Source organism: Marmota flaviventris, chromosome 2 (assembly GCF_047511675.1).
Source record: "Marmota flaviventris isolate mMarFla1 chromosome 2, mMarFla1.hap1, whole genome shotgun sequence".
Classification (NCBI taxonomy): Eukaryota; Metazoa; Chordata; class Mammalia; order Rodentia; family Sciuridae; genus Marmota; species Marmota flaviventris.
Genome location: NC_092499.1, coordinates 137,268,300 through 137,295,795, shown reverse-complemented (window position 1 = coordinate 137,295,795; position 27,496 = coordinate 137,268,300). Strand labels below are relative to the sequence as shown.

Here is a 27,496-nt window from a genome sequence, read left to right as displayed (position 1 = left end):
ACTTGGGCAGGCACTAAACAAAGGGAGGAGCGAGGGGGAGCTGAAGACAGGCAGAGAGCAAGGGCCAAGACCCTGCAGTGGGCGTGAGCCTGGCACATTTAAGGAACTGCATGAGATGAGGCTGGAGGGAGGCAGTGAGGCAGAGCTTGGTATGACGTGAGGACATAATGGCAGCGAGGCAGCCATGCAAGGCCGTGAATTCTGTTTTGAGGCTGGCAGGAAGCCTGCAGAAAGCTCTAGATGCTGCCAGGTCATAGGTGGTTGATCAATGCGTTAGAAGGTTCGTGCTGGCTGTTAAGCAATGAGATGGGGGATAGGAGTCTGAGGTGAAGGTAGAGAAATAGCAGAAGGCTGTGGGGTATCTGGGCAGGGCATGGGCTCCAGGACACTGACACTGAACAGCATTTGTGGCTGGTGGCGAGTTCTCAGGGACAGAGAACTTTGGCTTGGGGCTATGAAGGGATGAGAAGATAGGGGCTGGGATGCCTGGACCCCAATGAGGGACAAAGCTGGGGCTGTGGGCCAGAGCAACAGTGCCACCTGTGGGGACACGTGGAAGCCAGGGGAGCTGTGTGGTCCGAAGACAGGACCTGGTCTGGAGCCAAGGGAGTCCAGAGCAGCTCTGCAGGGCTGGGCTGGGCTGGGAGTGAGGTGAGTGACATGTCAAGAACAGGTTGTAGAGGCTGGGGTTGTGGCTCAGTGGTAGAGCACTTGCCTAGCAAGCATGAGGCACTGGGTTCAATCCTCTGCACCACATAAAAACTAAATAAATAAAATAAAGGTATTGTGTCCATTAAAACAAACAAGCAAGCAACAACAACAACAACAAAACCAGAACAGGTTGTAACCCCAAGCTCTGTGGCTCAGGGTGGGGCCTGACAAAGATGGCCCATCTCAGGTGTCTACCTGTGCCAGGCTCAGGTAGTGATGCCAGGCAACGTCACAAGAACCTGTCTGTTTGGCACAGAGTTTGGACGGGATTTCCTTCCAACCCTGTAATGTCATCGTGAACTTTAAACAGCTGCTGAGCTGGGTGGCAGTTTCTTGGGCCAAGGCAGGTGCAACCAGTGCAAAGAGGCAGACAAGCTGGGAAGCCCAGGACGGGTTCTTAGCAGAGAACTCCTGTCCCCAAAGGGCTGAGTCCAACATGGAGGTTGGGGGGTCTGGCTAATTGAGGAGTCAGCTACACTTCCCAGTTATGCAAAGCAAATTCCAGAAAAGCTGGTTTAGCAGTTGGCAGTTCAAATTCAACCTTGCTTCAGTGAAGAAGACTTGTGGCCCCTGAGGCCTGAAGCCAGCTGCAGAGCCACTTGGAGGGTTGGAAGGGTGTCAGGCACCTGGAGCCCAGCACCTGAGAGGTTGGGAAACACCTTCACATGGGCACTGCTAAGGACAAAGGGTGACCTTTGACAGTACCTTGGCTTGGAACCCCACTGAGACCAGGTCAGTGGCCACTGTTCCTGTCCTCTCTCTGAAGCACCCTTCCTTGAAGCCCCTTGATTATTACTATCCTTTTGTCCCCTCCTGTTTCTGCCAGGACTTGAGCACAAGATATGGCATCTCTCTTCCCGGGACCACTAACTTCTCACATATTCCTCTATCTCAACTTCCATTCCCTCTGCAAAAACCCCAATGAAGGTGCAGCCTGTTTGTGGAGCTCTTTGTGGTCCTGCATCATGATCTGTGAACCCTCATAACAACCCTGAAGCACGGATTACTGCTCCCCCCAACCCCTCACCTTTTTGTACCAGGGATTAAACCCTGGGTGCTTAACCACTGAGCCACATCCCCAGCCCTTCTTATTTTTTATTTAGAGACAGGGTCTTGCTAAGTTGCTTAGGGCCTTGCTAAGTTGCTGAAACTGGCTTTGAACTCATGATCCTCCTTGCCTCAGACCCCCAAGCTGCTGGGATTACAAGCGCATGCCACTGTGCCTAGTGGTTGCCCCCTTTTGATGGATGAGGAAACTGACCTTTGGAAGGTTCTGGCTGCATTACACAGATAGATGGTGACCCTTGCAGCCACCTTATCGTTTTGACCTTGTCACACCACTAGCTACAGCCACTTCTTCAATGTTCTCCATTTTTGCTGGCTCACTTAGGGGGGCTTGGCTGAGCAGCTACAAGCCCAGGAGGTCACCTCTTCTCACTGAGAGTCCTCCCTTGACTAGAAGTCACTTCAATGACTAGACATTTCTTTCTTCCCCTGCTCATGGGCTGTCCCCAGCCCTCTCATCCCTTGTAACATTACTCACCCTCATGAGGGGATGAACACTCTTCCTCTCCTGTCCATTAAATTGTTTGTGGACATCTGCCCCTAGACGACTGCAACCTAACATCTAAACCCCTGAACACTAACACTCCACCTCCACCACATCCTTCTCTGAGGCACCATTTCTGCCACTCCTCCATCTGCCAACATCAACCAATGTCACTCTTCTCCCTCTCTCACACTCTTCTCCTTCCCTCACCCTTCACAGCCATCACCTGCCCCTCTCCACTTCCTGCTCCCAATGCCATCACCCTGGTTCTCCTTTCCAGTGTGCATAGGGCCCTGGAGAGCATCAACTGAAGGATTGTAAGAATTAATTACCATCTGCCTCAACCATTCACTCATTCAACAGTTATTTATTGAGCAGCTAGGAGAAAAAAGACAAACTTTGCCCTACCCCCCAAACTTAATCCCAGAAAAAAAAAAAAACTTAAAACCAAACATTTCAGAGCGCCCTGGAAAAGGTAAGGCTGAATAGTGACAGGTAGTGCTTAACTGGGGGTGCTGTTTTACACTGGGTTATCTGTAAGGCCCCTCCTCCCCAAAGAGGCTGGCATGACTATGGTGGGCTAATGTCAACCAACAGGGCCAGATGGAATATAACTTCCAAGAAGGTATGCCCTCAGTTTTGGTTAATAAAGACCCAGGGACTTTGTTTCTTTGTACTTGGAAATACTTGCTGCTTCCAGGGATGGGGCTAAGTGGTAGAGTGACAGTACTGATCAGTCTTTTTGCTGACCAATCTTTTCTTAAAATTTGAACTGTATGTCATTTCCCCTTACAAAGGGAAAAACTGAAATCAGAAAGAATTAATCATTTCCATGCAACTACCTCCCTTGAGGGGCCCATTTTCTCATCTGCCACTTCTGTGGGAACACTGCCCAAACAGAGCCTTTAGCCTGAACCTTAAGGACTGCTATTCAAGTATCTGTGAGCACCGGCCATGTGCTGGTGTTCAAGTGTGGGTAGACCAAAGACCTACAGCCACTACAGTGAGATGGCTTCTCTCAGGAGGTGGAAAACGGTATTTGCTAAGAACCAATATGCTCCTCTGGGTCTCTCCCATATTTCCACAGCTCTCTACCTTGGTTATTGCTAAACCTGGACTAGGCCCACTCCTCTCTTTATTTTCATGTACCACTCACTGCTGCATCTTATCTGAAAGCCATGAACATATTGCCATACTGAGGAAATCCCCACTGAACACTGGGCAACGGATTAAGATTTAGCCAGCAAACTGGTTTTAGCCACATTCCTGTGCCTACTCCCTGCCCCCACCAGTTAAGCCAGGGCTAGAGAGAACTTCCCTGGGCTGGCTCTGTGGGGTGGAGGTGGTATACAGGGAGGATTGGCTCTGCAAATGGCAAAGGCCTGAATAAACAGGAACTTTCCAGAACTCAAGACATCTTGGGTGTGGCACTCACAGGGCCAAGGCCAGACCCAGAAGATGGGCTGTTCTGGGCATGGCCCAGCCAGCATGTGGCCAGCCAAGGATGAAATGGCCCAGCCAAGGGTAGGAAATAGGATACAGTAATTTAAATACTCCACATTATCACAATCACTGATTTCTCCACAGCTCCAGTTGTACTCTCAGATAATCATAGGCAGCTAAGAAGGCAAGGCCTCATTTCCCTCTATCTTCAGAGCCTAGAACTAAGTTCAATAGGCAACTAGAAACTGCATGATGGAAGAATTTCAGATTTTAATTAGTGTCAGTGAGCATTAAAAGTCCAATATTATAAACCAACCATCAAGGGCCAAGGCATCTTAAAGTAAATCCAAACCTAGATTTTTTTTTTTTTTTTTTTTGGTAATATGGATTGAACCCAGGAATGCTCTATTACTGAGCTACATGCCCAGTCCTTTAAAAAAAAAAAAAAATTTTTTTTTTTCCACATTTGTTTTATTGTAAGAACTAAGTTGCTCAGGCTGGCCTCAAGCTTGTGATTTTCCTGCCTCAGCCTCCAGTGTAGCTAAGGTTATAATAGTAGGTACGCACTACCGTACCCAACTTAGCCCCTACTTTTATAACTGACATCTTTTAGCAGCAAAATTTATTCCTTTCTATAAAAAAAAAAGCCAAGGAAGATTTTCTCTTTAACTACGAAAAAAGGAAAAAAAAGATATTTATGGCTTTGCTGATAGCAGGAAAAAAAGCTAGTTGGATTTAAAGGCAACCTCAAGTAGTTAATGAACAGTAGTATTGTGACTGGTCCAGATGAATTGATTTTTTTCCAAGCAAAAAATCAGTTTTATGCATTTTAAGAGGTGGTATGAGGGAGGTTGCCCGGATGCTTACTTTTATAATCCACATGGCTAGTCAATGATTTTTGGGAACCACTGTTTCTGGTAGGCAAAACATTTGAAACCAAGACTATCCCAGGAAATTCGGTTCACGTGACTGTCTTGCAGTAATGCATTCAGCCACCTAATAAATGAACTCAAGAATTGTGACTTTTTTCTAGCTTTGTGACCCTCAACACAACACTTAACACTCTGGGCTTACACAGTTAAACTGAGGGAGACAGAGACCCTTTCAGCTCTTAGTTTATGATGTGGTCACTGGCTACCTTAGAAAACCAAGCCTGTTTTTATCAGTTTGTGAGAAGGTAATTAATCCCTTTGAGACTGAGCTTCCTTATCTATAAAGATGATAAAATTGGGAGAAGCCACTTTCAGCAATGAGGGGGGAAAAAGGACTTCCATAGTCAGGCAGGCAGATGGTGTCAAACCTTAGCCCCCTGTAATTTTAAAGCAGGTTACTGGACCTGAGTCTACTTTCTTCATCTGCGAAATGGGGATAAGAAAGTCTGTCGTAAGAACTGTTTAAGAATCTTGTTTATTCTACCTTATGGTAGGTACAGAGTAAATATCAGTTACCTTTGTTTTTTTGTACCAGGGATTGAACTTAGGGGCACTCTGCCACTGAGCCACATCCCTAGCCCTATTTTTTGTATTCTTTTTTAGAGACAGGGTCTCACTGAGTTGCTTAGTGCCTTGCTGTTGCTGAGGCTGGCTTTGAACTTATGATCCTCCTGCCTAAGCTTCCAGAGCTGCCAGGATTACAGGCATATGCCATGATGCCCAGCATCAGTTGCCTTATTTTATTCCTATTTCACAGTTGGCAAACATGAAAGGGATATCAATGTGTTGATGAGATGTCAAGAAATTTGTAATGTTTTGAACAACCCACAATAAAAAATTAAAAAAAAAAAAAAAAAAAAAAAAAAAAAGAAATGTCTAAAAAAAAAAAAAAATTCAAACCCCTTAGGGGAGTGGTGTGAGGGGTTTGTCATCAGATTGATTCTTTCCCTTTTCCCACAAGAGGCCTACCTTCTGGTCAACTGCCTATCACTGAGGTTACCACAGTGGTGCTGAAGGAGTGAGGACAGGAGGCTGCCAGGAACAATGGGCACAAACCATGGGAAGTACTGTTCAAAAAAAGAAAAATGATATGGCCCTGACACAGAGTCCTGCTAGGCACCATCTCAGGCCTGCTCTGCAACAGCTTCAGGAGGCCTGAGGAACCAGTTTGGGTCGCCAGGCTGGGAGACTTCCATCAAAGTGCAGTTAGCTCCCTAATCTCAAGGCAGCTCTCATCATTCCTGAGACCTGGCCAGTAGGACAGTGTGGTGGGCCAATGTGGAGTTAGAGGTCCTACTATGAGCAGCGGTTTTAAATTCAAATTATTCACAGGAAGAAAGACTCTTTGCATGTAAACATTTACAGGTCTCCAAAGCCCTGGGAGACTGTCACCTGAGGGAACTGGAAGTGTCCAAAGTCAAGCTCAGGGAGGGAGAAGATGCAGCACTGCTCCAGTCTTCACCAGTGTGTTCCTGGTCTGGACCCTGCAAGGGGCCCCAGATCGCATGTTCTAGAGGCTGGCACTGGTGGCATTGGGTCTCCTACTGATGGGGGGACTCATTATCACAACACAGCTACTGCTGTTAGGAAGGGAATGTGTTTTAAACTTGGGAAGAGTCATAATCCTGGGAAATTCCACACATTGGCAGCTTTAACCTCTAACAGTCACAGAACCTCTTCTCTGGGAGGAGGATCTCTCTGTGGTGTGAGGTACCTCCTCTACCAGCAGAAGTATGGTGAAATGAGCCAGGCTTATGATTTAGATTGTATCCTGCATATAAACACCTATGAGAACAGAACTGAAGCCACAGGGGATGTATTTAACAGGAGGTGATGACCAGACAGCTTGGTTATACAAAAGGATTCTGGGTGTAACCCTAGGAGAGCCTGTGGTTCTTATATACCCTACCCTTACTTGCCACTTGCCACATCCCAAGGTCTGAAGGGCTGGTCCTCTTCCCTATGTGGCTTGCCACAAGTAAATGCCAGAGGACCTCAGAAACCTGTGGTACTGAAGAAGAAAATTTTAGTCAGAGAAAGTACTCAGCCCTAGTGATGGGGTTCTGGGCCACAGGTGGGCTTGATCCACACAGTCCTCAGTCCCTGGGAGCAGCTGTGTGCAGGAGGTAAATGTGCAAGTGGCCTGGCCACACTGACTGCCCACTCACATCACCAGTGCCATGTATACAGTGGCATGACTGTATGTGCGAGAACTAATCGCACCACACAGTGGTATCTGAATCCCTTCCCCATTCCAGGCCAGATGGTCTTCCCAGTCAGAAAGGTTCAAGGTCCTGAGGCTTGACTCTTCTAAGGCTCAAAATGGATTGTTTCCAGACTTGACTGTCTTTGTCTGTCTTAAGGTCTCCAACCCTCCACCCTCAGACAAACTGCGACAGATTGGGGACTTTGATGTTGATATCACCAATGTTGATGTTCCGTGGGATCTCAGGCAGATTCATGTTCTTCACAGCAGACACGGCCCGCGCGGGTGCTGCTGAAAGGCCACCCTGAGGAAAAATGAGAGGTGAATGTGAGACCATTCTCAGTGACATCTGCTTAATGCTTTCAAAATAAAACAAAATACAGATGAAGGAGACCTAGAAAAATTCCAAACCGAGCAAACAACAGAATTTTAAAATTTTCATCCTTATTCCTCAAAGGCAGCCAACAAAACAATCGTTAAGGTAGCTGGGGCTTGGTATAGGGGACCCAAAGCCTGCGCTCATATCAGACTGCAAGCTCCTCCAAGATAGGGCTGTGTCTTATGCAGTTCCAGAGCCTCAGAATCTAACAGCATTTGGTCCGTGGTGGGTGTTAATAGATATTGGCTGAGATAACTTGAAGTGGTATATCCAAGCTGTAAAGAGCATTGAGAATAGTGCTTTTCTGGTTACAAAACGAAATCCTTTCCTCAAGAGACAATCTTATAGATAAAGGCAAAGCCACAGGTTCATTCAAAAATGGAATGTCACAGCTTTAGGGCAATTGCTTGCCAACTAAGAATGTAATATGGAAAAGGGCTGGCTTTGGAAATGTCATGTGGCAATAAGTTGGGACACATGGACGTGCAGGAGGTGGAGTGTAGCAGACACAGAAGACTGGTAACAAACAAAAATAGCAGAGACATCTGTGACAGGCCTACAGGCTCACTCCCAGTGTGGGAAGGGGAAGAGCTAACTTAGGCTCTCTAAATTATTTCCCCTATTAACTACTTTCAGGATACTGACTCCAATTCCACCCTCACCCAGCAAATCTCTGTTTCTTCTGGTTTCCAAACCCCTTGCCTCTGACTCACTCACTATTTCTGGAAGTTTCCCAGACTGCCTTTCTCAAAGAACTAAAGCTGCCACAAGAGCTGCGGTCTGGAAAAGCTTCCTCAGCAGGACTGCCAATCCTCACGTAGAGAATTCCTTGTTTCGCAAGATCAGGTTCCATCATACAAAGCAAAGAAACTCTTTTTTAAGACACTCAGATAATTTAAGAGGTAATTTGTTCTGCTATTTCTGCATAGGTGACGGCTTGTCTTTGGTAAGACTGAGGAAGGGGACAGAAAGATGTCAAGGGGATAGAACTAACTTCACTGAGAACTTCTTATCAAACCCAGCCCCATGAGGATGGATTGGGAATGATATTTTCAAATGTGTCCCCAACTCTGCTGTGGCCCTGTAACAGGCTAGCTGGAAATGAGGACATTGGAAACTCTGAAGATATTGGCTGTGAAAAACATCAACCTGCCTGAGATCCCACGGAACATCAACATTGGCGATATCAACATCAAAGTCCCCAACCTGTCCCAGTTTGTCCCAGCATATCCACGTGTCCCAGTTTATTGCCACATGACATTTCCATGATAAATGGCTGCTGGGAGATTAGAGTCATATAGCACATAAACCACAATGTACTGAGAATGGGATTCTGGATCTCTCCAGGGAGCATGTGGCTTTAAGAGAAGAATTACAAACCACAAACAGGCCATCACCCCCCAAGCCAGAAGCTGTGTGCCTTCCTCTGCTATCTGTCTTTTCCATTCACACTTCCATCCTGAAAGTCTAAGACTTCAACTCTCCTGACTTGCTGAATTTTCAGGACCAACCTCCAAGTCAATAAGTTTTGATGGATACAAAGGAATGAGAAGATGAGGATAAACCATTTCCTAAGGTTCCACAGCAACACAAATTGGCACTTGCACACATTCCTTTCTCTGCCCAGGCAAGCACACAGCTCACCTCTGATTTCTCCAGCCTGTTTTGAGTTTCAATCTGAGCCACAATTTCATTCATGTTTGTTTCCAACACCATCCCACCCATCACCACCTCCTGGAGGATATAATGCACCTAGAAGGGAAGAAAAATCAGAAGGTCAGCGCATACTCCAGTGATCAGGGCACAGCCCATGAGGTTTCCTTGTCCTGCAGCAGCAGAGTGGTCAAGTGGGGCACCTGGTCCTGATTCACAACTCAAGACTCCTAAGCCCTCTCTCCAGGGAGACCACAGGGGTCTCTTCCCAACACGGCATATCACACAGCATAAATAACTTCCAGCAGCAGCAGCAGCAAAGGTGCCTGGCTACGTTCAAGACAGTGAGATGGAAGCTGACACTTTGGAGTCAGATACATCTTGTTTAACCTCCAGCTTGCTATTTCTTAGCCAGGTGCCTTGGGCAAATTATTCTTTCAGAGCTTCAGCTTCCCTCCAGGGCTATACTGGAGGCTGGATGAAATAACTAGTGAATGAAGCATCTTGACTGATGCCTGGCACACACCAGATTCTATGGCAGTTTTCACTACTAATATCATCTTCATCAACACCAACTGCAGTCATCAGGTCCAGCTATGGTGGATCAGTCACTATCTGAACAGCTGAAATGGAATATCTCCCAAGTGCCTTAAGAAGGATCCTCCAGCCTGCACTCGATTGGAAGGAAGTGATCAGAGGCAAACTACAGCCCATTCCTGAATTACCATCCTCACCCAGTGTCTTATAACTGAAATAAGAAGTAGGTTCTACATACTTTTCTAATTATACATTCATTTGTGCTCAGGTTCCACCCAGCTAGTTGTTCTCTAAACAAAGCTTAATCCCAAGGTACTCAAACTGCTGTGATGGAACAGAGCTGTCTCAGTCATTGTAGCCCAGGGTGTCAGGAAAGCTACCATGAAAAACCCTGTGTGGGCTAAGTCAGAGGTGCCCACTGGGTAGCAGTTCATATTTCAAATCAAATCATATTAACATAGCCTTTACTTTACTTTCTGTCACGTTGGAAAGAAACAAGCACCACCTTCTATTGTCAGCTAAGTGCCAAATTATTAGAGTAGTCCATAGGAGGCAAGAGAAGGAAAAAAACAATGGCTGGAGAGAGCACCGAGCTTCAGAGACAGTGTGAGAAGCACAGGTGGCTCTTATATCAGAGAAGTAGAAAGAGAATTTCAGGTGAAAGGTCCTGAAGAAGTACTTCAGATGGTCTATGGACAGGTGTGGGAGCTGCTGGATCTGGCTGGGAGGGCAGTTTCAGTAACAGAGAGGGTGAAATCAAGGCTGAGAAGGTAGTTTCCATCTCCAGCCTGGGCACTAATGACATTTTGGGATCCATTATTATCTGCTGAGCTGTCCTGTGCACTATAGCATATTCCTGATGTCTGCCCAGTAGATGCCAATAGCACCCTCCGGCTATAACAACCTAATGTCTCCAAACATTGCCAATTGTCTCCCAGGGGGCACATTCACCCCAGCTGAGTACCAAAGGTCTAGTCTTGAGTTAAGTGCCAAGTTACTTTCTAGGCAATGTTACACAAGACTGGTTTTGAAACTATTTCCTAGGGAATTATACTGTTTGCACTTCCCCATCAAAAAGTAGCCTTTGGATGTATGAACCGCATGGCGGTTCCACAGAAAATGAAAAATAAAATTACCGTATGACTCGGCAAAAGAACTGAATGCATACACCCAAAAGAACTGAAAGCAGGAACTCAAAGAGATATTGGACATCTATGTTCACAGCAGCAACATTTGACAGTAAGAATGTATAAACAAAATGTGATGTATCCATGCAATGGAATATTACTCACCCTTTAAAAGCAAAAAAATTCTGGCACATGCTACACATGGGTGAATGTTGATGTAACTATGCTAAGTGAAATAAGCCAAGACACAAAAGACAAACACTGTAGGATAGGGACTTAGAGTGATCGGATTCGTATAACAAAAAGTAGAATGGAGGCCATCAGTATCTGGAGGGAGATAAATGGTTATTGTTTTTTAAGGTGTACAGAGATTTGGTTTTGCAAGATAAAGCTCTCTAGAAATACATGGTGGAGATGGCTGCACAACAACATGAATGTGCTTAATGCTACTGATTTTCGAAAGTAAAAATGGTAAAGACAGTACACTTTATGTATATTTAATTATAATTTTAAAAAGAAACAGGCTTCTATCCTAGTACTTCTAATATTTATTATTTTTTACTTAACCAACCCCTTTTTCACGAGTAGAAAATGGTACCTGTTGTCGACCATGTGCTAAGTACTTAGTGTTATTTATATTAATTTTACGATGTTCATCTAAGGTAGGTAAAGTAATCTTCATTTTATATATAAGGAATTCAATAAAACTATTCCTATGGCAGGACTGAATGCTGAATCTAGGTCTGCCTTCCTCAAAAGCTCACATTCTGCCCTTTAGATGGCACGTCCTCAGAATCCCAAACTGTCTTCTATTCTATTCATTCCTGACCTCTAGTCCATAGAGAATCATTTTAAATATGCCTCTAATATGTCAAAGATCTTGTATGATTCTCCACAAGGCCTAGAACAATGCCCAATGCAGAACAGGTGTGCTGAATGAATGAAAGCTTTCCATATGTCAGAGTGGCATATTTCTTCAACTTTAGGGGCTTAGATACCTATGACAGTGTGGTGGTGAAGGCTTTATGGAGAAAATGTAGTAAAAGATCCAATATATGATGTCACGGGGACTAGCAGTGGGTTAGAAGAAAAAAATCAGTTAAAGATTTCTAATTGATAATCAGGCACGTTGGCGCAAGCCTGCAATCCCAGTGGCTCGGGAGGCTGAGGCAGGAGGATAGCCAGCTCCAAGCCAGCCTCAGCAAAAGCGAGGTGCTAAGCAACTCTGTGAGACCCTGTCTCTAAATAAAATACAAAATAGGGCTGGGGATGTGGCTCAGTAGTTGAGTTCCCCTGAGTTCAATCCTGGTACCCATCGCCCACCAAAAAAGTGATTCAAATGTGTTCTAAATGCAAAAAAGAAATTAAAATGCAAACTTCATTTTTCCAACAAAACTAAAAGATAATACAAATTCCAAACCCCAAACAAGTGGAAAAGGTGTCAGAAGTAGGGAACTCAGGCCAGGCCTCTTTTGCTTCATAGAAGGAAAGGAAGAAAGGATGCTATAAAGAGAGGATGTGGGAGCTGAAGATGTCAGAAAGGCCTAGAAAAATACTTTCTGTAGGTAAAGCACATGTCCTGTGTTACCAAATTCCTTGTTTGTGGAGGGCAGGAACTTCCCTGGAACAGAGTTGGAGCTATATGAGAAACCATATAAATAAGCTTTATTTGCCCCACAGAGCTGGTCTCTATGGCAGCAGAGAAGAAAGTCTTTGTATTGTGAAAATTATTTAGTGTATCTTCATTGGCTGAATAGAAATTTAGGGTAAGTCAACTCACACAAAACCCTAATCACAGGAATACTGCAGCCAGCCTGAAACAGTCTTGGTATTTCCCTCAAGCAAGAATCAGGAATCCTAGAAATAGCTGGTCCCTGAAAAACTAATTTATTTAAAGATGTTATAAAAGAGAAATATGCACAGGATCTATATACATATACAAAAACAAAGAAAGAAAAATAAATAGAAAAAACAAATGGTAGACACTGGAAAAATACTAACATGGAGCAGTTAAAATTTTAATGAAGTATTCTGCAAAATTAAAAAGACAATACATAATGAATGAAACAGCTATCTCTGTGAAGCAAGGGCTCAAAGCAGACATGCAAGAGCTTAGGGCAGAGGTAGAGAGAAAAGAAGAGAAGATATAGACTAGCACAGCTCAAGGAAGAAGCTGAAGGAAAAACCACTACTACAGAATTGAAGGTGAAACTGGAAAGAGCAAAAGGGAGAAAAGACACTGCTAAAAAACACAATAAGGGGGCTGAGACCATAGCTCAGTGGTAGAGCACTTGCATGTGTGAGTACTGGGTTCGATCCTCAGCACCACATAAAAAAAATAAATAAATAAAGATATTGTACTAACTACAACTAAAAAAATTAAAAAACAAACAAACAACACAATAAGGATCAAAAAGAGAAGAGCGGAAAAAAGGTTATGAAACAGAAGAATTAAAAGAAATAAGGAGGGGCTGGGGTGGTGGCTCAATGGTAAGAGTGCTTGCCTAGCAAGTGTGAAACGCTGGGCTCAATTCCCAGTACCATATATAAATAAATAAAAATAAAGTTCTATCAGCAACTAAAAAAAATAAAAATTAAAAAAAGGAATAAGGAGAAATGAAGTTAGAGAAGACAGCAAAGGAAATGCAGCATATGCATGAAGGAAATGAACACCAAAAGGAAAATACATGTAAAGATTTGTTCATAAAGATCACAAAAAGACAGAGTTCATTATGTTTCTCAACTGCAAGAGGTCTGGAATCTACATACCACAAGGGCACAGGTATGCCAGGGAAAACACCCAAATAGCCAGTGCCAAAACATATCTTTTAGGTAAGGTTTCTAGATTTCTGCAATCAGGCAAAATCAAATCACTTGAAAGAGAAACAAGATCTTGAAAATTTCCACATTAATATTTAACGTTAGTGGAAAAAGGACAATTGCTCACAAAACTCTCAAGAAGATGGGCACAGTGGTGCATGCCTATAATCACAGTGGCTAGGAGACTGAGGCAGGAGGATCACAAGTTCAAAGCCAACCTCAGAAACTTAGCAAGGCCCCCAGCAACTTAATGAGACCCTGAGTCAAAATAAAATATGAAAAGGGATATGGGGTTTTGGTTCAGTGGTTAAGTGCCCCTGGGTTCAATCTGGTACAAAAAAAAAATCTCAAGAAGATGATGTGTGACTCAAGGATTTTATACCAGTTGAGTACCAATAAAAGTAACAGGATGGGAAATACTGTGCTGAGTCTTTCTTTCTTGAGCAATCTACAGAAAGAAATACTTGTGACAATCTACCCAAAGATGACTGAAAAAAATCATGGCACCAAGAAAAGACTGGCAGTGAGCGCTAAAGCTATTTAATGAGAAGACTAAGAATAACATAGGATCAGGGCAACAGAACAATGTCAATGTCCATGACTTGCCTTGCGAATGTAGAAAACCATAGCTATCAAAAATCAGAAAGAAAAGTGGGGAAAAGGAAGGAGGCAGACTAAGAACACTGATTTCCTCACTTTCAATGACTTCCATTGGAGTATTACAACTCAAATAATGAAGACTTATTATGACTTATATTGTGACTTTCCCCATTAAAGTCCAAGCCTACCATCATTTACTATAAACAAAAATTTGAAAGTCACCAATTAAGGGCAAGAAGATTTTCTCTGCTGATTAGAATTCTATGCCATTATTGCACAAACTCACTCAGAATGGATCATCTACAATATCCAGTTTCTCTGAATAAGGAAAATTTCAATGCCTACGAAGCAGTAAGCATAGAATGCTTCAAGACTGATTAGGATCTCCCACCACCCCCTCATGGTTTCAGATGCATCACCCAGTGTTTTTTTTCCTTTGCCTAAATGTAATTCTACGTCATTTCCTTTTTAAATAACTTGTCCTCCTAAAGCATCCTCCATATTAGTTTTCATAGAATAATTCTTTTCTTCTCACTGCTGATTCACCTGTATATTATTTAATTAAATTATATAACTCTAGCACCAGTATACTGGCATAAACAGATTTGAAAACATCACAACCACCTTTTGTTCATAAGCACAATGAGTCTACTGCTATAAGTTAGCAGAGGATGAGCAAGCAGCTATCCATGGAGACCTTGTAAATCAGTTATGACCTTTTCTACTGAATATGAAGTGGACTGGACCAGGACAGATGGGTAAAATTTCTTTGAGTAGAGATAGAGAATACTTGATAAAACTGGAGGTTGCCAAGCATGGGTGTGGGAAGCAGATAGCCAGGAATCGAAACTGAACTCAGGTACCTAAAAAACTAGAGATATAATCGGAGCACAAAGAAGGGTTCTATTAAAGAGCAGGAGTGACTGATGAGTGCCAGCGGAAATCTAGATAAATACCTGAAAGAACACTGAGAGTTAAAGTACCAGATTAACAGAGCAGGGCTGGGAGAAAAGGAAATCTGGAATTGGAGTCATGTAGATGATAGCACTCAAAACCACAGGAACAGAGGAGGGCAAGAAGGCAAAAGTCTTTACGAGCCTGAAAACCAGCCTAACAGTGTGCATTGAACAAATTTGAATTATTAAGTGGTTATTCTGTTTTCTGCTAACTCAGCAATTGTCTAAAATAATGACACCAGCAAAATTTATTTGGAAGCATCTAACAGAATTTAAACAAAAGTGCATTCATTTCTTAGTTTTGGCAAATCCAATAGTAATCTGACATAAAAAAAATCACAACCAGGAAGAGTTTTACCTAACATAAAGATTAAGATAACCCAATAAACTAACAGAATAGCCTGATACAAGGAGAAGGAAAAGTAGAAAACACTGGGTGGTGTATCTGAAATCTTTTGTGAATGTGTGTGGTGCTGGGTCTCGAGCATGCTAGGCAAAGCACTCTTCCACTGAGCTGCCTCCCCGCCCTGAACCTGAAATCTTCTTCTTTTTCTTCTTTTTCCCCTCTGTAGCTGAAATTGTAAGAGGTAAAAATTTCTGTTGTGATGTTTTTCAAGATCAAAAGCATAAATTTATGGTCATGCTTTAAGGAGTAAAAGCTGGTGTTTATATTTCTGTCCTATTTAGGTTTTCCTCTTAAAAACCCTCAAAACAGTCAAGAGTAGGAGTGATCTTGGCCAAAATACTCCTGACTAGACTATGTAGTCTAAACTATTCTCACATCTCTGTGCTCTCCTTCCCACACACCTGGACATCTGCAACCTTTCAGTTTTCATTTCTGGGAAGTTATTATAGCGTCCTCCCTCTCCTGAAGGTGCATGCTTTTGTAACTGGATCCACTGGGCATCCAAAATGGCCCCCTACTTATTTTCTGTCAACAGAAGTTATCTGTTTAAGACCCTCCTCATCACACTCCCTAGAGGCAGTATGAATGCCCCAATCAGGACAGGGACACAGAATTTTTTACTTTTGCTTTCAGTGACCCAGTTTACTAAGAGATGAAAGGAAGAACATCTGGTGTAGGATGAGGATTCAGCAGTGTTTAGGGACAACTTCAGGGTTCCTGGAAGGTATGAATCTCCTGAAAAGCTTACATCAGAGTTTCTGTGGCCCACAAAGGCCTGATGAGTAGCTCTACTGTAAAAACACACAAAACAGGAAAATAAAAATGGAAGTTATCAGAAGAGAGTTAAATGTAGCTAGAGTGTGTGCTTAGTAAGTGAGAGACCCCAGGTTCGAATTCCAGTACTGTAAAGTAAATTAAACGAAACTAAACCTGTCTAACCTGCTGGGACATCTTGGTGGAAAGCATGTCTCTGAATTAGAACACAGGTAACAGTGCTGCCAACTTGCTGCTATTTGCTAATCCTAATCCTCACTACCTTCTACTGTACTTCATGCTAACATTCTTTCAGGTTAAGAGGCTAAGACTCAAAGATTGGGCCAACAATTTCAAGAAAGGCTAAGGCCTCTCTAAGTTCAGTTAATCACCTTCCTCTCAGTGACACCGCTGTGCCTAGTATGGTTGTCTACTGAGGCACTTAATTAATTCAGTGTACTGCCATACAGTTTCACTTATCTCTTTTCCTTGCACATACTAAGCATATGCTCTACTGTTGAGCTACACCCTCAACCCTAGACAGTTATTTAACTCTTTTCTGAAGAATTACAGTCTTATTTTCCTGTTTCTGTGTATTTTTACAGTAGAACTGCTTATCAGGTCTTTGTTTTAAAGAAGCAGCAGCTCTGATTTAAGATTTTCAAGAGATTCACACCTTCCAGGAACCCCAAAGTTGCCCCTAAGCACTACTGAATCCTCAATCTATACCAGACATGTTCTTCCTTTCTATGTGACAGCTACCCAGAAAAGAAAACTGAAAGATTGCAGGTGTTCAGGTATGTGGGGAGGAGAGCACAGAGATGTGAGAGTAGATTGGTGTCTTATCAGAGGAGTTGACATTTTAGCAGAGATCACAACTACTCTTGACTGTTTTGAGGGGTTTTAAGTTTAAGCAGCCCTGCTGAAGCACAGAAAACAGGCCAAGAAGGCAACCTGTTTTGTTAAGATTTTTTTATTTTAGGAGGCACCAGGAATTGAATTTAGGGGCATTCAACCACTGAGCCACATCTCCAGTCCTATTTGTATTTTATGTAGAGACAGGGTCTGAGTTGCTTAGCACCTCGCTTTTGCTGAGGCTGGCTCTGAACTTGCAGTCCCCTTACTTCAGCATCTCGAGATGCTAGGATTACAGGTGTGCACCTGCCTAAGTTTTGCTTTGTATTTATTCATTCATTTATTTTGAGATACAGGGGATTGAACCCAGAGGTGTTTTACCACTGAGCTACATCTCTAGCCCTTCTTATTTTGAGACAAGGTCTCGCTAATTTGCTGAGTTTGACCTTGAACTTGTGATTCTCCTGCCTCAGCCTCCTCAGTCACTGGATTACAAGGGTTCACCTTCTCCTGAACTATGTTTATGATCTTTCCTAGTCTTCTTACCATATATTTCAAGTTTTCTCCAGATGTCAAGGCATTAATTCATTTTCACCAAAAGAACATAATCTGTAACAACATCTATTTTCAAATATGTTTAACATCAGTGTTAAGAGATGGGAGGAGGAAATAAAGATAAGATGTGAACCCTGTCCTCAAAGGGTGTGGAATTAAGGAAGGGAGATAAAATATGTACAGATTCAACTATAATAAAAGGAAGACTGTGAAAAGTACTATGACCCAAGTATAATATACTCTATTAGGTCAGGGACAGGATAGGGGGTGGTTGAAATTAACTGGCAAAGGCATCCAGGCAGAGGGAATGGTAAATTACCTAGCATCTCATTATTCTTCATGTTCTAGGAATCTTCTTTAATAAAGGATTACCACTCAGTGGCTTAATGTTTTATGCTCTTTGAGTATTGAATATATATAGCTGACTGCAGCAAAGTACACTCATTGCATGTTATTATTTTTTTCAAACCAACTGAAAAACTATTAACTATTATTAGTTAAGGTTCTCTGTAATTTTTTTTTTTTTTTTCTTTAATGCTATAGATCAAACCCAGGGCACATGCTAGGTGCTCTACTGCTGAACTACATTCCCTAATTTTTATTTTTAAAAAATGTTCTAGCAGGACTTTCTCTTTCTAGTCTACCCTAGATCTCCCCTCATCTCCTGCCTGTTTGCAGAACTAGATTCAAATGCCAAACACTACTGAGTTTAGAAAACAATCCAGACCTTGTCCTCTTGAATTTTATCCTTGACTTGGTTGGTTATCTGCTAACAAAACATGGCCCCAATTAGATCTTTTAAAGCAGAAGGGGACACTGTAGATGATGTAGCATGGTGGAGAAAAAGTGTAGGCCCAGAATCAAAGAGTCCAGGCTCAGAATTCTGGCTCTGTCACTTATTAGCTGTATGATCTTGGAGAAACTGAGGCTTCCTATCTCTAAATCTCAGTTTTTTTCATCTGTAAAATGTGGAGAATCAGAGTTCTTAGTTATAAGACCTATTCTTTTTTTTTTTTTAATTTTTTGTTGTTGTTGACAGACCTTTATTTTATTCATTTATTTATATGTGGTGCTGAGAATTGAACCCAGTGCCTCACATATGCAAGGCAAGTGCTCTACCACTGAGCCACAACCCCAGCTGCACGAGGCCTACTCTAAGGATTAAAAAAGATAAGCAGGAAATAAACTATACAGTATATAATGCACTTAGCTACTACATGCCTGATACATAGGAAGTATTTGATAGCTGCTAATGAATTTGAAAGTTATACTCAAAGCCATCTTGTCCAACCTCCTTCTCAATGCTAAAAACTATTCTGTGACTCTTAAAACGGAATAAATCCTTCACTAATGTGATAGATCATTCACCTTGGTGAAGAGAGCTCATTACTATTTCTGAGCTACCCTTTTCAATGTTGAGCACAATAACTGTCAGATAGTTCTTAACTGTATTGAGCTACAATGCACATCAAACCATTCCCATCCCTGGGACTTATCTGTGTCCTCTGAGGAAATGTCCCTGTCCTCTACCCTGGGATTTTATCATTCTGCCCAATCTGAACAAATGGCAAACAGATAAGTAAATTACAATGTATTTGACCATTGAAAGAAATTCTAAATGCAATGCCTGGATCCACAAACCTTTGCCACAATCCCATTTATCCCCACAATTTCTGTCCTTCTACATCACAGCCCATGGAATACCCCAGGGCCTCCCTCGATCTCCTCAACCTGGGTCAAAAACTTACAAAACTATAACTTACCTAATGACAAATCATACAAATAGTTCAGTATTGCTGAAGCACAAAGTTTACAGCAGGAAATGGCAAAAGATGAGGACACAAACGCAGGCTAGGAGAGCTCGTGAAGGCCTTGTAGTATATGATGTTGAGGGCCTTAGCTTCATCCTTCTGGTGGTGGTCCCAACAGTTTTTTTCTATACTCATGGAAATTCACTTGCATAACACAGTTCACTCAACCATTTGATGTCATTTAACATTTGTAAGAGTTTCAAGGAAGTGGGGGAAGAAAAGAGAAGTAGGGCATCTTCCCCTTCTTCTTAAGATCACTGCAGGCATAGAGTCCTTGAATCATTTAAAGAGGAAGGTAGACAATCAAGATCACATTTTAAAATATGTCATTAGGTAGGTGTGTAAAGGGTAGATTTAAGGGATCAATTCTGGACACAGACTGGTAGGAAAAAAGTAAAAATAAAGACAATTCACCATTTATTGACCTAAGCAATTACTTACTAAGTTCAACTCTCAAAATAACCAAAAACGGTGTGTTACTGTATTTCATCAAATCCAAGACTTCACTGATTTATGTAAAACATATCATTACATATGACTATAAAATGAAAATTCTGCCAATTAAACTATGATAAGACAATTTTTGATTTGAGATGTTAAAATTATAAATGTTATCCCCTGAACAAGCCTAAGAATTGATGAAATATGACATCCCGATTTTATAACCGAAGGAAATTGAGGAACCAAAATGTCTTTACAAAGATAGCCTTCTTAGAATCTGGTGAAGTTGGAAGCCCATAAAGCTACTTCACGCAAGGAACACACAACTCCTCTTGTGTCCACCCACAGGTCATCTCTCAAAGGAGCAAAGGCAAAGAGCAAGTCCTACTACCCTGAGACTCTTGAGTACGCACAGGTCATAACCTTGAAAGTCAAGATCTAACTAGAATCCAGTTTTTCAAATAGGCCTCTAGCTATGCCAATCAAAGTTTATACCCCCAAAATACTTTGAAAATAAACTCACAGAATGAGAAAACATATCTATTATGAGTCACCCAATCAACTAACTATGTACAAGAGTTGTAAACTCTATGTAAACTATGTAGTGTTTGGTTAATTAATGGGTTACATACAGACGTTGCTCCAAAGGAGTTTACAATCCACTGGGAAGAATTCAGATTAAAAACATTAGACTAGGGCTGGGGATGTGGCTTAAGCGGTAGCGCGCTCGCCTGGCATGCGTGCGGCCCGGGTTCGATCCTCAGCACCACATACAAACAAAGATGTTCTCTCTCTCTCTCTCTCTTTAAAAAAAAAAAAAAAAAACATTAGACTATGAGCAAGAAGACAAATAATTTGGAGAACTACAATAGTGGAATTCAGAGAAGGCTTTGCCAAAGCTGGAACCTGAGCTGGATCTTGGAGGTAGAAAACTTGATGGGGGAGAGAAGATGTTTCAGAATGAGAAGTGGCATGATATATGGAAAGCAGAAGGAAAAAGCTGATGGGCCTGAGGGTGTGTGTCCAAGAGCAAAGCACCTGAGGGCTGGGAGGGTCCACATTCCAGAGATCCTGTAAGTGGGTTAGGTGCCTGGACTCAAGTACCCAGAAGAGGTGGAACTGAAGAAAATACCAAAAGAAGCAAGGTTGTCTGGTGACTGCTTAGAAGTAGAAAGCCAAGCAGGCCTCCATGACATTTCATGCCTTGAAGAAAAATGGTATCTCTGAGAAGTAAGGAAGTTAAGGAAAGAAGATGGGTGGGGGGGTTAAGTAGGCAAATGGGGCAGGCAGGAATTGAGGTAGAGCAGGCAGGAGACATGAGTGATTTGGTGTACAGCAGTGTCAGGTCATTCAGAAGCAGAAGTGCTACACACTCTTAGAAGCTCCAGTCTTTAGGCTGGGTCAGAATCAGATGTGGATTTGTGACCCTAAGTCAAAGTGGATGAATAATCAAGGGTGACTAACTAAAGAGAAGGGCTAGCAGCTATGGGGAATATGCCCACACTCCCACTTGTTCTATATGAAGGAAAAGCCCAAGGGCTGGTTGAAAGAATTCCCCACGCAAAGACACTTCGCCGGGAGAATTCCAATTTTATTGCAAAAAGCAGTGTGCTTATATAGAACTAAGGGGGAGATGGTAGGGTTTAGATAAATGGCAGGCAACCCGTTTATTGGCAAGTTCTTTCAGATATCAGCTCCGGAGCCCAGGAATTAGTTCTCATTGGGGCTAAGGTTCCCCGCCAGCGAGGTTTGAAATTGGCGCCGGCGGGAGAGTTCACACGGGCGGGAACTTTTCGCGCCACTGCAGAAAAGAAGAAGGTAGGAAGAAGAGGTGCTTAGGCGCCATGTTGGGGTTTTTTTCTCTGGGGTATGGCTGCCGTTTATACTTTTCCCAACACTGGTAAACAGTCCTTCCCTATCACTTCTATAACCAACATTAAACCTAATACCAATAGGGTAAATTCAGGCATGTGTCTTCTGAAAATCCAAAGAGGCACATTTATGTACTGACTTTCCAAAACCCAGGAAATAGCTCGAGTTTGCCAGGATGATTCCCCTTTAGTGCTATCAGGAGTCATAAGGAAGGATAGCTTGGCATCCCTCTCAGCCCTGGCTGACTTCAAAAGAAGGTTCAACAACTTACTCTACAGAATGTGAACCTTAACTCTTGAAGTGATAACATTCAGTGACAAAGATTTAATAGTGACCAAGACATAAATGTGGTGTACTGTTTTCACCAAGTATGTAAATCTATCAACTATCAACTCAGATTCAAAATGTGTCCTGAAGCGGACTCTGATCCGTTACCTTCACTGTGCACACACTCCCTTGGCCCTCCCCACCTGTGCTCTGGGAGTTAATCACAGGTCCTAGGCCAGGGAAGGGACAATCTGTAAACAATCATTTTATTGGCCCCAATTTCAGACTTTGCTTTACAGCAGCAGAGAGTGATTTGACTGTTTGCTATGCTAGGCAATAAAGATGAAAGAGGGAGGGAGATAGAGGGCGGGGACGGGGGGAGGGGGGGAAGAGGTATGCCTGTACTCTTCAGTGCATTGGGCCTAAAAAACCCAAAAGGATACACAGACAACATGTGCATGTTATAACATTTTTGAAAAGTTAGTCCCTGAACTTCTCTAGTTTGCCTCTGCAGTCAATAACCCTTACCAGTTTCTTCTATAACCATGACCTATAGTGACCTCCCTCTCTCTCCCCCCATCTTCTATTCCTTCCCACCTTGCTCACTAAGATCCAGCCATAATGGCTTGCCTGCTGTCTTTCAAACACTCCTTGCCTCTCAAGGACTTTGTGCTATCTAGCTGGAATGTTCTCTGGAGAGCCACATATTTCTTACTTCTCTATGTTCAGGTTTCTGCTCAAATGCTATCTAATCAGACACCTTCCCTGAATACCCTATATAAAACATCAAGTCATATCTATCCAACCCTTATCTTACTGTGCTTTCTTCCCTAAGTTACCACTACTTATCATGTTTATTTTCTCTCTTACACCATATGGAAGATTCATGAAGATGTTTTATTAACTGTTTCCCTAGATAGATATATGAATTCAACAGTAATTAAATGATCAGTATGTGTCAACTAGTGGATATATGGTGGTTAACAAGACAACTGAAAATATGGTGGAAACAACTAGAAATATGGTGGTGAACAAGACAGTCCAATCCCAATCTTCAGAGTTCTATCTAGTGGGGAAAGCCAACACAATAATGAAATATTATGTGTAGGCACCATTCTAAGTACTTTATATCACACACAAGGTACAAGTCCTATAGTTCACAGGTGGCAGAATCAGGATTCAAGCCTGGCCACGTAGGCTCTGGGGTGTGTGCTCTTAACCATGCAAATAAGCAAAAAAAAAAAAAAAAAAAAAAAAAAATCCTAGATGCCACAACAAAAGTTACGAGTGCTGGGGAAACCAGACAAGTCTGCCTACTTCTATCTATGTATGGGAGGTGAATGCCAGGAATCGCTTTCTAAGGACAAACCTTCCTTGAAGGGTAAGCCAGAACTGTTTGGAGATGAAGGGGTTAGAGGTTCTATTTTGGAGTATGAAGTGCAGTGAGTTCAGATGGCACTGAGGAGTCAACCAGTAAACAGATAAGTGAAGTCATAGGATTGTAGGAGATTTCCTGAGAAGGAAGTATCTAAAAGAAAAGAGGAAAGGAACCCTTTAGAAGATAAGAAACCCAGAAGGCCAGAAAGAATGGTCAGAAAGAGAAAAAATACCAAGTGGAATGTATGTCACGGAAACTAAGAACAAAGAATGTTTTAAGAATGAGGAAGCGTCAGAAATGCTCTGTGAAAATGGGCCCTGGAAAGTGTTCAGCAACACAGAGACAAGGCTCTCCACACTGTTGTCTACTTCTTCAAAACTCCCACACTCAGTGTTCCAACTCACTGCACTTAATCTAAGACAGTACCACTCCCACCCCAGAGGGTCTTTGAAAATGGATCAGGTGGGTGCCCCATTGATATTTAGCAGGAGGGGCCAGGGATACCAAACACCAGCAATTCAATGAAATCATACTACCCAAAATGCCAACAGTGTTTCTGCCAGGAGACCCACTGTCTAGCCAGGTTTTATGCACAGCTTCAAATCTTTGTGGCCCTTATCCCCATCACACACATATCCTTCCCACCTTCTGTTATACCTTTGTTCCTACTGTTTTGTCTCCTAAAATTTTGGTTTTTGGAAAAAGAAGTTGACAAATCATATACATTTTTACACATATATCTATCTTAACAGTCATGCTTTAAAATTCTTAACTCTGTGGCTTAGAATATGGGTTTTAACATTTCAGGTACTTTTAACTTAAGTTCTTTTCTCATCTGTTTCACAGAAATACTATCACCTATCTTATAAAAATAACTAAGAACAAAGTACCCAGCACAATGCCTGGCACTTGGCAGCTGCCAATTAACATTAATTTGCCTTTCTGTGATTCCCTTCCCTGGCTTTCTGCAGTACTGGGGATCAAAGCCAGGCAACTGCTCTTCCACTGAATAGCATCCCCAGCCCCTCCCTTGATTTATTTTCTACCAGAATTTATGCGGCCTTCATTATTCTTCTCACTTGGCACTGATTTTCTACCTCATATTGCCAGCGTTTTCTCTCCAGCTATCTGGCAAGTCACACCTGGGGGGCTAGGCACTCAGCCAAGGATCTGCCTGAATGATCCCATACCTAGGGCCCCAAATTCTCAGCAAAAAGCTGCAGGTGTGGTATCATCTATCTCACCCTCCTCCATTTCTGAGCCTGGCCTCAAAAATAGCTATTTCTTCAAAGTACCATTTTTCTTTCTCCAATTCTTACCAATATTATTAAATAAAAGAGGTTGTGGCTAGGTATTGTATCATTTTGTAAAAATAATATACATGCCCTTTGGCTATATAAAATGCAATATGCAGATATTCTATACATATATGACTAAGGCAGTGCTTGTAAACACTTCTATAAAAGCAGTGTATGACGAGAGCTCCTTCATACAAGACAATCAGTTTGCAGCGCCTTTCCAAAAGGTGTTGTGGGAAGGTGTTATCTACTCTGAGACCAAGGGAGATCCAAGTGACCTATCTTTCTAGTCCGACTATGAGCTTCTTGCAGGTAAGGAATCTGTCTAAAAGACTAATTTTATCTCTATCTTCACTATTTTTGTATCTCAATATTTAGCAATGCCCTTCTTGCAGTGTGAATGGTTAATAAATGTTTGTTTTTTTATCTGATAATCAGAGAGAAAAATCAAAAACATTTTCAACAGAAGTCAGTACTTCACCAAGGTCGGAGAGCCAAAGGTGAGGTGAGATGGTTTGTACAAAGCACACACAAGGAGGGAGGATCTTTCCTCAGACAGGGAAACAATTTATTATGTCAGGGAATTTTAATTTTTTGAGTAGCCTTAAATTCATGTGGGAAGTATGTAAGAAATAAATACTAAATATTCTGTTAGAGATGCCTTTCCTTAAGATTCAACCACATCTCCTTCTTATAAGAGCATTCCTCTATTTTTGTTAATACTATAATTTCTAGGTTCCCACCTATAAAGTGTTACTGAATCAAACATCAGCTTTCCCTCTGAAAGAACATATGAAAAAAACTGAGGCAGTCATTAGTAGTATTCAAAACTATTCCAGTGAAACTACCATTTGACCCAGTTATCCCACTCCTAGGCATATACCCAAAAGAATTAAAATCAGCATACTATAGTGACAAGGCCACATCAATGTTTATAGCAGCTCAATCCACAATAGCTAAACTATAGAATCAACCTAGGCACTCTTCAACAGATGAGTGGATTAAGGAAATCACACACACACACACAATGGAATATTACTCAGCCATAAAGAAGAATGAAATTATGGCCTTTGCCAGTAAATGGATGGAACTGGAGACTATCATGGTAATTGAAATAAGCTAACCCTCCCCCAAAAAAACAAAAGCCAAATGTTCTCTCTGATATGCAGACACTAACACACAATGGAGTGGGGGTGACCGAAGTTCACTGGATTAGACAAAGGGGAATGAAGGGAAGGGAGGGGAATAGGAATAGGAAAGACAGAATGAATCGGATATAACTTTCCTATGTTCATATATGAATACACAACCAGCGTAACTCTACATCAAGTACAGCCATAAGAATGGGAAGTTATACTCTATGTATGTATAATATGTCAAGATACATTCCTCTGTCATGTATAACTAAAAAGAACAACAACAACAACAAAAAATCCCACACACAACCTAACTATTCCAGGTTCTCCTCCCTCCTGGGGACAAGGTAGGACTGTACTTCCCTAGCCCCTTGGGCATAGTCAATCTGTCTTAAACTGACTACTGAAATGGGTGATGGGCTATATCACTATGAGAGCCAACACACAAGTACCCAGGTAGAAACACAAGGTGAGAGGGCTAGGGTTGAGGCTCAGTGGTAGAGCACTCGCCTAGCACGTCCCAGGCCCTAGGTTCAATCCTCAGCACCACATAAAAATAAATAAATGAAATAAAGGTATATATATAAAAAAAGAAACACAAGGTGAGGAGGACTTTCATCAGCCTGAACTCCCAGGTGACTATACTAAATAGACACAACACAGTGGACACTAAACATGAGTGATACATATAAATCCTCCCTCCTGGGGACAAGATAGGACTGTACTTCCCTAGCTATTGGGATTTTGGAGTTATGTATTATTGAGTCTAGGCTGACTGATAGAAAAATCAAGCCTAGCATAGGGTTTTTTCACTAGGGCTCAAGAAGTTCTGCTCCTTGTCTCAGAGTCGGCTCACCCTCTTCTGTAATATAAGGAATAAGAGCAACAACAGTAGAATCGAATCTCAATTCCAGCCTTAAAGGACATTTACAAAGCAGCAGCCAACATGGTATATAGTTTATTTCATGTGCAACTCATGAAGCAATACCGCTGGTAATTAGCTTTGCTCTTGACTGGTTTGACAACCACCAGATTTTATTGAAAAGGCTGCCTGACTTATAGCTTTAAGTCAAATTTTGCTGTTTTGTGTACACTAGGTTTCCTACTGCTCTTAACCAGTAATAAAGAATAACCAAACAAACCAAAGAGGCTTCCTGTTATTTCAAGTAGCAGGCAACCAATGAGAGTTTGCATGGAGGCTGAGCAAAGTTGAAATAACAACAGTGTATACTGGGGAGATATTAGGTATAGTTTGAAGCAATCTTTTCTTTTTAAATAAACTATAGAAATCTTGGAAATTATTTCTAATTTCTAGGTGTCCTGAGGGAATAAGATACTGGCCTCTGAAACATAAACATCTGTAGCCATCATGAAGGAGTGAAGATAACAGATGGTTTGATGGTATCTGGGTCTTTGAAGACAATATCAAACTATTGTCTCAGTCATCCTTTAATTCCCCCCTCCAGCTGGCCTTTGGGCATGAGATAGTAAATTTCCTCATGCTTAAGCAAAAAAACCCAATCCTGATACAAAATTCTTATCTACCAAGTATCAGCAGAGAAGGACTGGAGATGTCACAAAACACAAGGTTGGCTTCGGCTCCCCTCTTCTCTCTTGGATTAGAGAAACAGAGGTGGTCAGGGATGGTCAGACACGCCAACCAGCACCTTTTACAAGAACTGAAACTCAAACAGAATGTCTTGTTCTTCTTCTAGGCCAAAACAACTCCTCCACCTTCATTAAAAATAAAATATGTGTCCTTCACTCTTCCATTTCTGGAGACTAGGGATCAAGTCACCTGTTTCAAAATC

General features: G+C 42.1%; 1 protein-coding gene across 2 annotated transcripts in view; it reads right to left on the bottom strand.

The window, feature by feature from the left end:
- Nucleotides 1-2,607: 2,607 nt before the first annotated feature.
- Ap3s2 (adaptor related protein complex 3 subunit sigma 2) overlaps nucleotides 2,608-27,496 on the bottom strand; it is a 48,818-nt gene continuing 23,929 nt past the window's right edge. Inside the window, exons 5-6 of one of the 2 annotated variants that reach the window (XM_027920347.2) lie at nucleotides 8,865-8,972; nucleotides 2,608-7,145 (exon numbers count right to left, since the gene is read on the bottom strand). In XM_027920347.2, coding sequence (XP_027776148.1) covers nucleotides 7,017-7,145; nucleotides 8,865-8,972 — 237 coding nt within the window. In that variant the 3' untranslated portion in view covers nucleotides 2,608-7,016. The remainder of the gene's footprint in view (nucleotides 7,146-8,864; nucleotides 8,973-27,496) is intronic. The other variant, XM_027920355.2, reaches the window with a different exon arrangement.